This window comes from Canis lupus, chromosome 36 (assembly GCF_048164855.1).
Source record: "Canis lupus baileyi chromosome 36, mCanLup2.hap1, whole genome shotgun sequence".
NCBI lineage: Eukaryota > Metazoa > Chordata > Mammalia > Carnivora > Canidae > Canis > Canis lupus.
The window spans coordinates 29,941,296-29,957,637 of NC_132873.1; the positions used below are offsets into that span (position 1 = coordinate 29,941,296).

General features: G+C 43.9%; 1 protein-coding gene across 3 annotated transcripts in view; it reads left to right on the forward strand.

Moving 5' to 3' along the window:
- Positions 1–330: 330 nt before the first annotated feature.
- HIBCH (3-hydroxyisobutyryl-CoA hydrolase) overlaps positions 331–16,342 on the forward strand; it is a 96,748-nt gene continuing 80,736 nt past the window's right edge. Inside the window, exons 1-3 of one of the 3 annotated variants that reach the window (XM_072813193.1) lie at positions 373–474; positions 5,625–5,667; positions 7,473–7,523. Coding sequence is in view for 1 of the 3 variants with exons in the window: in XM_072813191.1 (XP_072669292.1) it covers positions 452–474; positions 5,625–5,667 (66 nt within the window). In the remaining 2 variants the exon portion in view is untranslated. Of the gene's footprint in view, positions 475–3,489; positions 3,624–5,624; positions 5,668–7,472; positions 7,524–16,342 lie in introns of those variants that run through there. The other 2 variants (XM_072813191.1, XM_072813192.1) reach the window with 2 other exon arrangements.

A 16,342-nucleotide genomic window follows, 5' to 3' on the forward strand; every position in this document is an offset into this window, starting at 1 on the left:
CCCCTCCCGCTCGGCCTCCTCCGTCAGCCCCGCCCCCTCACCCTCGGCCTCCTCCGTCAGCCCCGCCCCCTCCCGCTCGGCCTCCTCCGTCAGCCCCGCCCCCTCACCCTCGGCCTCCTCCGTCAGCCCCGCCCCCTCCCGCTCGGCCTCCTCCGTCAGCCCCGCCCCCTCACCCTCGGCCTCCTCCGTCAGCCCCGCCCCGTCACCCTCGGCCTCCTCCGTCAGCCCCGCCCCCTCCCGCTCGGTCTCCCCGCCAGCCCCGCCCCTCGGCCCTCTCAGCCCCGCCCCCGCTCGGGCCCCGCCCACCCCGCCCCCGCCCTACCCGTTTCCGCCCGCGGGGTTCTCGCCCCGCCCCTCAGCGTCCGCCGCTCGGAGGCCTCGGGTCGCGGGCCGCTGCGGCCGCGGGGAGGACGGTCTCGGGTGTCGGGCGGCTCGTGCCCCGGTCGCCGCGATGGGGCTGCGGCAGGTGTGGAGGTTCGTGGCGGGGTGGGCGGGCGGGCTGCCTGGCGGCCGGGGTCGCGCGCGGGGCCTGCGGGCTCGAGGCTTGCAGCGACCCGAGGCGCCGCGGAGCCGACCGGGCCGTGGGTCTGCGTGCGGCCGGCGGCGCGGGGCCAGCCCGGAGGGACCTCGGGGCTGGCGCTCGCTGCACCTGCGGGGCGCCTGGGGGCCGCGGGGTCCCTGCCGGTGTGCGGAGCGCAGCTCGGGCCGTGCCAAGGGACTGTGGCCGCCGCGGCCTCGGGAAGCGGGCTGCCGGCCGCACGTGCGTGGGGCGGCTGCGACCCCTCGGGCGGCCACCGGCCTGCTTGCCCGCTGGCTGAGACGCCGCTCGGGAAGGCCCGTTTGCCAACGGAATGGCCGCCCCAGAGCCCAGGAGGGCACCCTCGCTGGGGCTCTGGCCGGAGGTCCTCTCCAGGGCCCGCAGCCCCCTCGCCCCAGCGGGGCGGGGGCCCGGGGCCGCGTCGCCCGGTGCGCAGTAGCCTAACCTGCAGGTGCGTTCGGGAGCACCTGGGTGGTGCTCTGGGTGGTGGCTGGCCCGGCCGGTCGGGCCCTCTTGAGCTCGGGCCTCCTTGGCTTCCCTGACGGCCCTTGGGCACCTTAGAGGGGACCTTGCAAGTAAAGCACCTCCCCGGAGATGACCCTCCACCGCGCGTGCCTCACCTTGATTCATCCTAAACGCTAGTGTGGTCCCAACCGCCCGGACGTCTTCCTTGCACATCACCTGTCAGTTTGCACCCAAGTGTAACCCGTGCTCATCCGCACTTGCAACTCCTTGGAACTCCCATTCTTCTAGATTTTTAAAGCTCTCCAGGTTCTCCCGCACTCCCAGTCCGTATCTCTTCCTGCTGCTTCAGAGGTTGGATATTCCTCCCCAAATATTTCAGTTGCTCATTTTGCAGAAATATCATCGTCTGCCTTCTTCCTCACGGGTATGGCCTCTGCAGGCGGCCGCAGGCTTAGTCTTGCTAAAGTTCACTCCCGGGCCTGCCATTCTTCTGCCCAGAAGTTCTTAAAGGTGTCTTCCTACTTACGGAATTGAATAAAAATTTCCCCGCCCAGTTTCAAAGATTTGGCCCTAATTTGCTGGGTGCGTTCTACAATACTCAGTGTCACATTCTAGCTTGTGGGAGCTCTAGGCACTCTTGTTACCCTGTAGCTGACCTGGGCATCTTGATACGTTTTCTTATTAAGGCCCTTGAAGTCCCAAAGGGAAGCAGATAAGAAACAAATATTCAAACAAGTAATACTTAGTTGCAAACTCTGATAAGTGTCTTAAAGGGAAACTTCAAGTAGGAGAGAGATTTAGAAGGAAAGAGAGAGGGGTCAGGGAGGCTCTTCAAATAGGCTGATCTTTCAAGTTGTTAGTAGTACCCCGTGCCTTCTCCATCTCTACACTCGGCTGACCTAGCGTTTCGGTTCTTGCTACATAGTTGTTTCAAAAGACTCACTATTTCTCCGTTAAATTTTTCTGTGTTAGGAAACACAGACCCAAGGCCAAGAAGGCAGAGGCCAAGAAGGAAGCATGGAGTAGTGCAGGCCAGATGGCAGCAGTGGGGCCTGTGCTCGGTCCGCAGGAGCTGGCTCTGCAGCCCAGGCAGGCATTGCTGCCATGGAATGGAGGCCCTGAGTTTCCATGACGACACATCTTTCTGGGAAAGTGAATTTTTGGATGAAATTTCTTGATTTTATTTTTTTTAAGATTTTATTTATTTATTCATGAGAGTACACAGAGAGGAGAGAGAGAGAGAGATCCTGGGTCTCCAGGATCACGCCCTGGGCTGAAGGCAGCCCTAAACTGCTGAGCCACCCAGGCTGCCCTTAAATGTCTAGTTTTAAACCAGTGCCAGCCGGACAGCACACATGGGTAGATCCAGCAGCACTCAGGTCGCTGGTTTTCTAGTGCAGCTTCTTCGTTCCTTGAGGACGGCTAGGAGGGTCTCAGGCCTCCGTGATTGTCTCGCATGTGACTTTTTTTTTTAATTTTTTTTTTAATTTTTTATTTATTTATGATAGTCAGAGAGAGAGAGAGAGAGAGAGAGAGAGGCAGAGACACAGGCAGAGGGAGAAGCAGGCTCCATGCACCGGAGCCCGATGTGGGACTCGATCCCGGGTCTCCAGGATCGCGCCCTGGGCCAAAGGCAGGCGCCAAACCGCTGCGCCACCCAGGGATCCCTCGCATGTGACTTTGTACCATATCTTCAGTTTTAACTTTTCTTTCAGACCCCAACCTCTCTCCTTGCTGCTGAATGTCTCCACTAATGCCGATACAGGCTCAAGAAACTGAAAATGGACTTCCCATCGCGTCGTACAAACCAACTAGTTTCCTTGCCAGGAGCCTTTCAGTGCCTGTGTTCTCGTAGCTATCCTAGCCTGAACTCTTGGAATCGTTGACAAAGTTCTTTTCTTTTCCATTGAGTTTTACCTTCATAATATCTCCTGATAAGTCATTCCTTTGATTCTATACCTGCTGTTCACCAGTTCATGCCTGAACTACTTGACCTTGGGCTTGATTTTCTGCTCTATTCACCTTCTTCGTTGCCTACTTCTGCTGTAATCTTCATTAAGCACTATTTTCATTATCTCAGACAGTTCCATGAAAAGTCATTTAGTTTTGTCAACTCGTGTGTGATGGATTGGATAACTCCTAAATGCTAATGTTCTCTTCTAAGACCGTTGTTTTTAACTTGAGCATGTATCCGGATCGCCTGGAGGATTTGCTAAGCACAGGTTTCTGGGCTCACTCCACAGTTCCTAGTTCAGTAGGTCTGGGGCCGGGCCAGGACCTTGCATTTCTAACACGTGCCCCTGGGATGTGGATGGTGCTGGTCCAGGACCCACACTTTGAGAACAGGTGTCCCAAGCAGATAAGTTGACCATCATCTGAAGGAAGGAAGTCTGATAAAGTGATTTAGTAAATGAGCAGTAGCTGGAATGTGCGTGTCCTCTTCCCCTCCACCAGGTGGCAGTTCTGGAGCCAACAGGAAGGAGAGAGAAGACCTTCAATTCAGAATTATTTGGGGACTCTGAATACTACGTTTTTGAGATGTAAAAGTTAACAGCAGATTTTAAATAATGGTTGAGTAGAAATTGGAACAAAGAAAATTAACATGATTATATAAAGTCTGGTAAGAAACTTCGTTGTACTTAGGTTTTTCTCAAGCTCCTGGGGGCAAATTGTAGTCTTCCCGTGTTCAGTTGCCCTGTTTTTTGAGGTCCCGTCTCCTTTATACCATGGCTGTCGGTTTATTTGGGAGGGAACTACCTTGAGCAAAATACGGTGGGGAAAGAATCTCCAACCCTTTTTGTTCCAAATTCATTTTTATCCTTTTCTGTTATAACTTTATGGAATCAACACGGCCATGTTCTGTGGGGGGAGGAAAGAAAAACCCTGAGCTCCCTAGCACTGCTGGAAGCTGGAGGGTGCTGGGCCCCAGTGTAGTCCATAGAATTTTAGCTTTTTTCCTCTGTTTTCTGTATATTGGGCTTAGAAAATACACTGTCTCTGTATGGACAGTTAGCATCTCCCAACACATATCTATTTTCTCGTTTAAAGGAAAAAAACTTAAAATAGGGTTATAGAGGGCAGCCCCCGTGGCGCAGCGGTTTAGCACCGCCTGCAGCCCAGAGCGTGATCCTGGAGACCTGGGATTGAGTCCCACATCGGGCTCCCTGCATGGAGCCTGCTTCTCCCTCTGCCTGTGCCTCTCTCTCTCTCTCTCTCTCTCTCTCTCTCTCTCTGTGCGTCTCTATGGATAAGTAAATAAAATTAAAAAAAAATAGGGTTATAGAAGGTCAGCAAAGGGTGGGTTTGAGACGTTTGGGTGAGTTAAGTGGGCATTTTGACAGCGTGGCTTCTCCTTTGGGATGCTTGTGATGTTTAATGGACATCTTTGCAGTTGAAGATAATGCTTTTAAAATAAAATTCTCTCCTGTGATGACCTGAGGTCTGCCACTTGATGGGAAAATTAGAAGAACCTGTAGGACCTTATTTGGAATCCATATTCTCTATTGTCATTTTTGTTTATTTTTATTTTTACTGGAAAGGAAAGACGATTGTCAGTCTTAAGTTTTAAAAGTGTACAAAGCAGTTTTCTTATAGGAAAACTAAATATGTGTACGTGCACAAATTAGATTGTTATTTACTTCATTTCCAGTTTTTCCCTTATGTAAATAGTCATGAACATTTTTATGAATCAAACTTTGATCAAATCTCTGTGACATCCTTATACAAATGCTTTTGAAATTACTGGGTAAAAGGGTATGATCATTTTAAAGGTTGTGGAACTGTATACTTACAGATTGCCTGCTGGAAAGGCAGTCCTAATTATATATTTCACAGCACTATCTGAGGATGCTTGTTCATCTTTACCCACATTTTTTTAAATTAATAGACTTTATTTTTTAGAGCAGTTTTAGGTTTACCAAAATATTGAGCAGAAAATTGTCAAATGTGTGACGTGTCTCTACCGTTACAGTCACACTGACTGGTTTCACTACTTTAAACGTCCCACGTGTCCTGCCGGTGCTTCTCTCCCACTTCCAAGCCCCTGGTACCACTCATCATTTTACTGTCTCCACAGTTTTGCCATTTTCAGAGTGTCCTGTAGTTGGAATCATACCATTTATATAATTTTCAGATTGGCATTTTTTGCTCAGCATTTAAGATTTCTGTATGTCTTTTTGTGGAATGATAGATGCTTTCTTTTCGTTGCTGAGCGGTATCCCAGTATGTGGGCACACCACCAGTTTGTTCATTCACCTGTTGCAGGACCTCTTGATTACTTCCACATTTGGCCTATTATAAATAAAGTTCCATAAAAATTCACGTGCATGGCTTTTTGTGTACATAAATTTTCAATTACTTGGGTAAATACCAGGGAGTGCAGTTGCTGGATTATATGGTAAAATATGTTTAGTTTTGTAAGAAACTGTCAAATTGTCTTTCAAAGTGGCTGTACTATTTCGTGTTCTTACCACAATGAATGAGAATTAAGCCTTTAAGAAAACCTCTTCTTTTCTAATACCTTTAAGAAGAGGCCAAAATAAAAGGAAAGAAATTTGATATTTATACATTGAGACCTAACTGCCCACATTCCTGTGTTCATTGTATTCTACGTCTGTTTCAGGTTTAATTCATTCAGAAGGACTAATGTCATACTGCAACATTTGGTAAGTTTGGATTTTGTTTTGTTGGCATTATTAGGTTGTGATGTGTAATGTAAAGCATCATTATTAAGGAAGTAGAGGAATACTGGCAGATTTTGTGGGACCTTCATGCAACACGGTTCCCCATTTTAGAGTGACACAACTTGTAGGAGATGGTTTAAGGTTATGAATTAGAGCATGGACCTTTAAGTCAGAATGCTTGGGTTTCAGCAGTGAATCTACTACTTAATCTTGGGTAGATTACCTCATCTCTCTCAGCTTCCTTTTAGACATTGCAAAATGGGGGATAATAGCATCTATCTCAGAGTGCTTATTAATAATAAATAATTCAAAAATGTAACACCAGTGCTTAGCATATAATCATTTTATACTTGCAGCTACTGTTTGTACCTCTAATAGTACTCTTCCAAAGCTTAGATGCCCTTAGTACCCTTTCAGAGCTTAGATGTTTTTAGTTTACCATTTTGCAAGGAAGAAATAATTTTTATTCATTTTTGTATCTCTGTGCTATGGACTGAATCTCTATATCATCCCAAAATTCATATATTGAAGTCTAATCCCCAGTGTGATGCTGTTTGGAGGTGGGGCCTTTAAGGGACGATTAGGTCAGGAAGGTGCTATTCTTATGAATGGGATCAGTGTCCCTATGAGAGAGACTGCAGAGAGCTTTCTTATCTCTTTTGCCTTGTGAGGGAGGACACAGCAAGAAGACAGCCTTCTGTGAACCAGGAAAAAGGGACTTAACGAGACACTGAATTTGCCTGTGCCTTGATCTTGGACTCTAGAGTTGTGAGAAGTGTTGTATAAGCCACCTGGTCTGTGATATTTTTGTTAGAGCAGCCCAAATGGATTAAAATACTCTTGTATAGCTTGACAAGTACCTTGCACATAAAAATAAGTCACTCTGATATAGCACTTCCTGTATGCCAGGTGCTCTTGCAACTACTTGATACGTATTAGCTCAGTTGATTCTTCTTATGGTCCTACAGAGTAATACTACAGATCTTTTATCTGTAATTCTGAAACCTCAAAACCATAAGTTTGTGATTAGTTTGTGATAAGTGCATTTTGTGACAAAACTCTGACCTGAGGGACACTTGGGTGGCTCAGTGGTTGAGTGTCTGCCTTTAGCTCAGGTGATGATCCTAGAGTCCTGGGATCTAGTCCCATATCGGGCTCCCTGCATGGAGCCTGCTTCTCCCTCTGCCTGTGTCTCTCCCTCTTTCTCTGTGTCTCTCATGAATAAATGAATAAAATCTTTAAAAAAAAATCTGACCTGAATGTACTTGAAGCTCATTTTTCTTTAACCTAACAAGTACAAATATTCATAGTTTGGTGCAGAAGTATTAAAGCATTTTATTGCAATGTACTGATCAGATTCCACTTGGGATGTTTTTTATAGTACTCATATGTATTGTGTTACCTTTCTAAAATCTAGAAAATTTTCTGCTTTTCAAAACACATCTGGACCCAAGGGATTTTGGTTAAGGGATTATGGCCTTATCCCTATTTAATGGGCCAGAAATTGAGGGACAGAGAGACTATGTAATATGCTGGTAAATAGGAGGTGGCATTTGAATGCAGTCTGGCTCCACAGACTTTGCTATTGCACTGTACAGCCCAAGGCAGAGTGGGCATTAAGTAACTATTGCAGAATGTGTCTCAGTTAAGCCTAAGTAGAGATGGGCAAATGAAGACTGGAGTATGCCCTCCTACCCTTAATTATTTTAGTCAGCCATATACACGGGAGTTGAGGAGTTAAAACTTAAAACAGTGTTGCTGATTCATATTTACACATATCTCCACAGGAAGAACAGAAAGACACGACTTAAGGCATAAACCACATTGAGGGAAGGAAGGTAAACTGAACTTTCATCACCGTCTGAGGGCTGAATGGTTTTCGCTCCCAGTGTTGGCTTTTAGATGTGCTTCAGAGATAGGCTGTATCCCAAGCAGGCCTTCTGTGACCCTCTAAGAAAGCCAGTAGGACAAGAGCCCTTATTATTTCATTATGAAGGGATGGAAACATGCCATTATAGCAGAACGGTCGGCAGAGTTATAAGAGGTGTACAGGATTGATTTGTGATAATAGTATGACATTCCTAGTAACTCTTCAAAGATTCTAGTTGGAGACCTGAACCTGGAAAGGAGGGCAAAGTTCTGCATTTCTGCAGATAGGGTTTATCAACCTAATGCAAACTAGGGGAACCTATTAATTAGGTCTCATTTGCATCCTTTGGCTGATGTGGATGTATTTTTGCAAAACTATTCAAAGATTTTTTCTTTCTTCCTCCATAATGTTCTATTTTATTTTTTTTTTCATAATGTTCTATTTTAAACTCTTACACAGCAGTTTATGTGCAGAAGCTCATTTCTTCCATATAATTTTGACCTGGATATGGAGAAAACTGTGGTTTTCTTTCTGAAAGTAGTTCTTTTCTCTATGAAGGTATACCGGTTGGACTGCATGAAATGATGCAACACATTTCATTTTCATGACAGCAACCAGGTCCTATTCTATTTAGATGATCTAGAATCCATGTCAAACAATTTATAGTCTGTGCTTCTTGAACAGATGTACATTATTGCTTGCCTTTGTATGAAAGAACTCAGTACTTTGAGATACTGTTATGAAAAAGACCATTCCTGACCTCAAGAAATTAATAGTCTAATAAAAAGAGACAGAAATATTTACTAACAAAGTGGGATAAAAAGGCCAAATAAATTAGAGGTGTGAACAAAGGTGGAATAGGTTGATGTTGACTTTATAACCAATGAAAGCTTACTGGAGGAAAGTCATTTAATCTGGGCTTTGAAGAACAATTATGGTTTCAACACATAGAGATGGGAGTAAGTGAAAGTTCATATAATAACGCTGCGGTGATTCTGTTGTCTCTGTTTTACAATGCAGACTCTGAGGCTCTGAGAATAACTTGCCTTGAATAATTGGATGTACAGTATTGAGTGGCTAAACTAATGTTTGGGTCTGTAAAGTCTCAACTATTTAGTCTCAAACTAATGTTTGAGACTCTAAAATCTGTTTTCTGTTGCACAATATGCTTGTTCTAAGTGGCAAGAATGGGTTACAGGAGAATGGAGGTTACATTCAGGGCTCTGAGTATCCATTATAAGGAGTGCTGAGCAGTGGTGGGCCCCATGTACCTGGGATCGGGGGTGGGGAGACTTGAAGGCCATGCCAAATAACTTGGATGTCTTTAAAGTTAATAGGGAATCATTGGCCATTTTTTAAAAAGATTTTATTTATTCATTCATGAGAGACACAGAGAGAGGTAGAGACACAGGCAGAGGGTGAAGCAGGCTCCATGCAGGGAGCCCGATATGGGACTCAATCCTGGGACCCCAGGGTCATGGCCTGAGCCGAAGGCAGATGCTCAACCTCTGAGCCACCCGTGCATCCCTCCCACAATGTTTTTGAAGGCTGTAACGTGTTTTCCAAAATGTAGCCTGCAAAATACAAGTCCCAAGAGGCAAATATTCCATGAAAAAGTTTTTTAATCAAGCGAGAAAACTGCTCATTGTATTTTAAAAGTTTACGTTTAATATTTGCATGGTATATACTAAAATGTATTATGGGAATGAAACTTATTTACATTGGCTTAAGTTTTTTCCCAAACTACTTTGAGTCCACATAGTAGCAGTAATCATCCTTTTGCACACCTTGGGAAATGTTGCTACTATGGATTTTGCCAGAATAGTTCCATGTTCCAGTAGAGTAGATATTCTAAAGTTGTAAATGTCTTAGGGGTTTTATTTTGGGAGACTTCATGTATTCAGTTCAGCACAGAGCTGTGTGTTGATGGTGTTCATACATTTTAGCCAGTTTCCTTCACATTTCTCTTTTGAACAGATGTAAATAATGGGTCACGTAGGCCTTACAGGAGTGGAAAAAGTTCTGTGGAGTGGTTTTAAGTGGGCGAGATGATATGTCATCTGAAGAAGATGATTGGCCGAGTCAGTTCAGGGGGTATAATGGTTAGAGCTTTCGTTCTAGAATGAGATAAACCTGGATTTGAATCTTGGTCCTGCCCCAGAGCTGTGTGACTCTAGGCAAATGTTCTAACTTCTCTGGGCCTCAGCTTCCTTACCTGTGGAAAGGAGTTCTTAGTATATAACTCATTAGGGGAGTTTTGAGGATTAAGTGAAGAGTTTAGTCAAGTATTTAGTGTAGTCTCCACAGAAAACTTTTAAATAGCAAAAGATAACCGTAAGGAACAGCTTTTGCTGATTGCCTAAGAAAATATTTGAAAATAAAAGTAAATGTGAACCTGTTGTCTTTTCTAGATATACCATAAAGGTTTAAGAACATTTAAAAGGTTTAAATCACTTTTCCTCCTTTATAATGGCTCTGACTGGAAACATTTTTCTTTCTCTTCTCTGTTCCTCTTTATCTCTTTTGTCTCCCCCTTTCCCCTCCCAACTTTGGGTTATATGAGAATTTCATTTCTGATTCTAGCCTCTATAATGTTTTCTATAATGATAAATTTTTCTTCATAGAAACCTTTTCTAGGACTTAGGTAAAAATTTTTGACATTTTTGGAAAAGGGATTTAATTTTTTATGTACATAAATTATGCTAATAGTGGAAACTTCATCTTTTTTTCTTTCACCCTTTTGCTTGAATAATTTTGATTAATGACTAATAGTTGTTTTCAGGTTTTGAGAAGGCTATGAATTTTTCAGGTAGGAAAAAAAAAACTATCCATTCATTTACATCATTCCAGTGGCATTAACAAGAGATTCTATAATATTCTTTGCTCAAAATCTGATCCTCTGTAAATGTCCTATAAAAACTCTTGCCTTAAAAATGTTCCCGCATCATTGTAAGAGCAAAAATCGAAAATTACTCGAGTCATGGTTATCAATAGGGGACTGATGAAGTTGATATGTAAGAATGCACAGCTGTTAAAAGCAAGTAGGTACCATGGATGCACAATCAGCAAAATCCTAGGAAATTTTATAGGTTAAGTGGCCTGTTGTTTTCAGAAATTGTAATGAAAAGAAAGGGATAAGGGGAGAACTTTGTGGATTAAAAGACTTGGAAAATAGGGGTACCTGGACAGCTCAGTTGGTTAAATGTCTGACTCTTGATTTTGTTTCAGGCCATGATCTCAGGGTTGTGAGATCAAGCCCTGCATTTGGCTCAGTGTTGGGCATGGAGCCTGCTTAAGATTCTTTCTCCCCAGCTTCTTCTGCGCACCCCCCCCCCGCCCATCTCCTCTTAAAAAAAAAAAAAAGACTTGAAAAATCTATTCATTAAAAAAAACAACAGCAGTGTGTTTCTGCATGTACTCTTTCTGTTTACTATAAAAACCAGGATAGTTATATTTTTATAGAGATGGAGAGGCTGTGATGGAGGGCCAAGGGCTTTTGGGGCTGGCTGGACAATGCTGGGTTTGGGATTTGATTTTTACCCCGATTACAAGCTAATAGTTAGCCTTTTACTATTTCATGGGTGCTGGTGGAAGATATGAGACTCTTGAGTTAGAGATGAAGGATTCTGTTATTAGTGGCATACTGAGCAGCCTTGAGCATCACGTTTGTATTGGTTTCCCTGGCTCCCCATGTTCCACAGGGGTGACATGGGAGGCCCAGATGAATGCTTGCATATGTGGTGGGTTGCATTACACGACAGCAGTGTTGACTGCGGGGCGTCTGCTGGCTTGTAGCAACCCTGAAAATGACCCAGGCAAAGAGAGGGGTGAGGCTCATGGCGTAGACAGCATGAAGGTGCCAGGAGTCCGCAGGGCCCATGCAGATAGCTTCTTCTAACAGCCAAGTTGGAATAGGGTCATTGCAGACATAAATCACTAAAACGAGGTCATACTCGACTAGGGATTACTGAACCAACCCTATATGACTGTTGTCCTTGTATAAAGGGAAAATTTGGAGACAGGTATACCGGGAGAATGCCACATGAAGAGTGGAACTGGGCCGCTAGAAGCCAAGGAACACCCTGAAGCTACACCGGCCTGGAACAGATCCTTCCCCTATAGCTACCTTTAAAGCAAGTGTGGTCCTGCTGATACCTCGATCTCAGGCTTCTGGCCTCCAGACCTGTGAGACAATAGGCTTCTGTTGTTGAAGCTACTTAGTTTGTGGTACTTTGTTACAAAGTCCTAGCAAATGAATATAATTTCGATGGTACTTTCGTCAAAATTAAGAACATTGATATATTACTATTCATTTTAAACCTTATCTGGATTTTTCCATTAACTTTCTGTTCCGGGATCCAATCCAGGATATTATATTGCATCTCCTTGTCATGTCTCCTTAGTCTCTTCTGGTCTATGATAGTTTGAGTCTTATTTTTTATGATCTTGAAAATTTGGGGAGTATTGGCCAGGTAGCCTATAGCGTATCCTCTAATCTGGGGGGTGTCGGGTGTTTTTGTTTTGTTTTTAATAATTAAAATGCAGTTAAAATTATTTTTAGAGAGAATAATGCAAAGGAAAAGCCCCCTTCTCATCATGCTGTAACAGAGAATATCTGTGGGTTTTGACAAATGCACCAGTGATGCATGGCAGTCACACAACATAGCTGGTGATGCTGACCTTTATCACTTGGTTAAAGTTGTGTTTGTTGAGTTTCTCCTCTCTAAAGTTATCATTTTCTCCTTTTCACATTCTATTCTTTGGAAGCAAGTTCTGTCCCTATTCTGTAGGGTAGATCATTCTGCATTTATTCAGTTATTTATATCAGAGTGGACTCACTTATTTTATACTTTGGGTTATACTCTGATGTTACGTTATGTTGTTACTCAGACTCTACTAGCTTTGCCCATTAGGAATTCCTTTATTTTGGCTCTTCTGTCCACAGGTTTCTGTATAAAAGTAAATTTTTAATTCACTTAGGTAAATACATAGGGATGCAACAGCTGGGTTGGATGGTAAGTCTATGTTTAACTTTATAAAAATTTGCCAAATTGTCTCCCAAAGTGGTCATATCATTTTACATTCTCACCAACAAATAATGAGAATCTGTTGTTCTGTTTTTTTGGCAGCATGTTATTATCTGTTTTTGGATTTTAGCCATTTTAATGTGTGTAGTGATATCTCATTGTGGGTTTTTTTTTAAGATTTATTTATTTATTCATGAGAGAGAGAGAGAGGCAGAGACACAGGCAGAGGGAGAAGCAGGCCCCATGCAGGGAGCCCGACGTGGGACACGATCCCGGGACTCCAGGATCAGGCCCTGGGCCGAAGGCAGATGCTCCACTGCTGAGCCACCCAGGCGTCCCTCTCATTGTGGTTTTAGTTTGCATTTTGGTGTAATGATCTTCTGATGATTTTGACCATTTCCTGTGTTTATCATCCCTCTATCTTTGGTGAAGATACTCAAATTTTTTTTGCCCAGTTTAATATTGGATTATTTTTCTTACTGAGGATTTTGTTGTTATTGTTTGTTTTGAGAGAGAGAGAGTGTGGGTAGGTTGTGGGGAGGGGCAGAGGGAGAGGAAGAGAGAGAATCTTAAGCAGTCTTCATGCTCAGCATGGAGCCCAGCAAGGGGCTCAATCTCTTGATCCTGAGATCATGGGATACATAGGGATGCAACAGCTTGGTTGGGTGGTAAGTCTATGTTAGGTATGTCAGGTACGTCTACCTGAGCCACCTGGGTGCCCTTTTCTTACTGAGTTTTAAGAGTTGTTTTATATTCTTGATGTGAGTCCTTTATCAGATAATATGCAAGTATTTTCTTCCAATTTCTGGCCTTTCATTTTCTTAATAGTCTCTTTTGCAGAATAGAAATTTTTAATGTTTATCAATGTTTTTCTTTTAAGGATCATGGTTTTGGTATTGTATCTCATTAAACCTTAATGTTTAGAAAGCACTGTGAACCAGAGTTTAAGGGATGTGACTCTCAGAAGTGTTCTCGTCTCTCCCCCAGGGATAGGCTGCTTTTTTCCTCCTTTTCCTTTCCCCTCCTGTCTTTTCCCCAGTTGTGGTTGGTTAACAATGAAATCCTTGGCTTTGAGATTAAGGCTTTAATTATGTAGGCCTCTATTTCCTTCCCCCACTGTAGTGAGGCTCCACCAGAACCCTGGGCTGCAGGCTTTGAAGTCCTTCCTCACTCCTCTGTAGATTTAGCCTTTTGTTTTGTATGGAAGATGAGAGGAAAGGATTTAGTGTACTTGCTGTTTCCCTACTCCAGCCAGCACCACACAGGGGAGCTTTCTCCAGTCTTCCCTGGGAGAGCCTGGTTGGGTTCCAGGAGGAAAAGCTAGCCAGAATCCCTGCATGACTGTAACCCCCCATGAGCTTCATACTATTTGATTTGCCCACATTTGGCCTCTAGCAAGTCATCAAAAATTCTAATTAATCTTCCTGAAAGCTTTTGCCTGAAATAAGCAAATATTCTGGTCCTGTGTCTCATTGAACGCACCTGTTATTCTCCAGATTTTATTGCAGCCATGTGACCTCTGTTATCTGAGCTTATCAGAAGCCATTACTTTGCAATCTGCTCATCCTTCTTTCTTGTTACAAGGTCAGGATGAGCATCTTTTCAGCTCTCAACATTCTGAGCTGAAACCAAATACTAAAGTTTTGAAGGATTGCCTCTGGTATTGGGTGCTAATTTATGTATTTTATATAATTTATATAATCTGTTCAGTGAAAATCATCATGAAATTGTTTTGTAGGTGCTGGTAAACCTGACTTGGTTCAGACAGAAATTTAGTATGGGGAGAAATTTTAATAATACTTAACATGTTTGTATGATATTAAAATTTATGTTTGTATTTTAAAATTTAGAATGATGTGGGGATCTAAAAGTGTGGCTTTTTTTAGTCTATCATCTGTCTTTTCATTTGAGTAAGGGTTAATCCAGGAAGTAGAACCACTGTGGGTATTGAAGAGGAGCAGTTGTCTGGTCCTTTGAACACAGCTAGATAAATATCAAATTGTTCTGAGTGCCCAGAAGTTGATCTGAAGACTGAAGAACAAACTGCACAACTAGAGGGAGAAAAGAGGCCATGTAGGAGATGTGGATACTAATTTGGAGGAATAAAGAATCACGAATGCTTCAGAGAGGAGGGAGCCCTGATCCGAGAGAAAGGAAAGAGAGACAAAGGGCAAACGCAACTGTGCACACAGAGTGCAGGGCAATGCACAAGAAGAGCACTTCCCCAAAACAAGACGGGCTGATAATCGCAAGTTTTTACAAGCAGCAGAGCTCAAAGTCTGAAATTTTAGAAGACCCTGCCAGTACTGGGGTGGAGCCTGGCAGGTATAGAGGTGCTTTGTAGAGAAGAAGGGCAGGAGCCTGGAAGTCGACAGCGTGGTCTGAGGATCCCCTGGGTTGCACTGGGAGAGGCAGTTCCCCTTCTTGGAGTGTATTTGGGGACATGGCACTGCCTCTTCAGGAACAAAAGAGCCAGTGGGTGCCATTCAGTTACCCTATTCATTAGCATAGGAGTAGAGGCAGCTGCTGAGGGCAGCTAACCTAGATGCTAGCCTTTTGCTGTGCTTTACCATAAACTCCAAGCCCCTATGCATTTGTGCAACTGCCCTTCTGGGACAAACTGGCACCAGCCACAGCCTGGTGAGACCTTCCCCCGGAGGATCAGTGCAGTTTGGTGCCATGTGTCCCTAAAATGTGGAGTTTTGAAACCCAGCCAGTGTGCTTGAAATAAAACACAGAAGCACTAAGCCACCGGGTGGTCAGACAACTCAGACAGAGACAGGATGAAGTCAGGGATCTGAGAGAAGCCTGGGACAAATGAGAGATTGTTTTTTCTTTTGTGAGGGCTTGCTGAGCAGTGGCAGGCAGAAACTCTGCTCTCTGGGGACAAGAGAGCTGGCTGATATTATTTTTACCCCCACCCATCAGCACAGACGGTCTTCTGTGAGCAGCACAATGCCCACAGTTGGGCTTGAGCCACATACACCAAGCCTCGCCTCCCTGTACAGTGTTATTGTTTTTTCCTAGGGCAAATGTGCCTGAAAGTCAGAGCAGCAGCAAGCCCCTTCCCTGGAAGACCAGCACAACCTCCCCCTCTCCTCCACTGACCATAGGGTGCTGCAAAGCTTCAGCTCTAGGGGAAATAGGATCCCACCTCTTTTTAACAAGCTGACCAAAACACACTGAGTTAAAACTTGCCACACAGTGGACAAGTCCAGATATTTCCCACTGCAGGTAGGGAGAAACTCTGCAGGGGACTGACCTGAGGGAAAGAGCAGTGAAAACACAACAGCAGATTGCAGACAGGATACACCAGAAATCCTTCCTGAAATGTCAGGCCCTGGGCAGTCTATGCCCTCTTCTTAATAAAGCCATTACTCTCAGGAGCAGGAAACAGAGCAGGCTTTCCTGACACAGATACCTAGGCAAAATGCCAAGATGGAGGAATTCATCCCAAAAGAAAGAACAAGAAGAGGTCATGGCCAGGGATCTAATCAAAACATATATAAGTAATATGCCTGAACCAGAATTTAAAACAACAATCATAAGGATATTAGCTGGGTTTGAGAAAAGTATAGAAGACACCAGGGAGTCCCTTGCCACAGAGATAAAAGGCCTAAAAACTAGTTAGGCCAGTATAAAAAAAATGCCATAACCAAGATGCAAAACTGATATAGATGTAATAACCAAAAGGATAGAAGAGGCAGAGGAATAAATAAGAGATTTGCAAGATAAAATTATGGAAAATAATGAAGCTGAG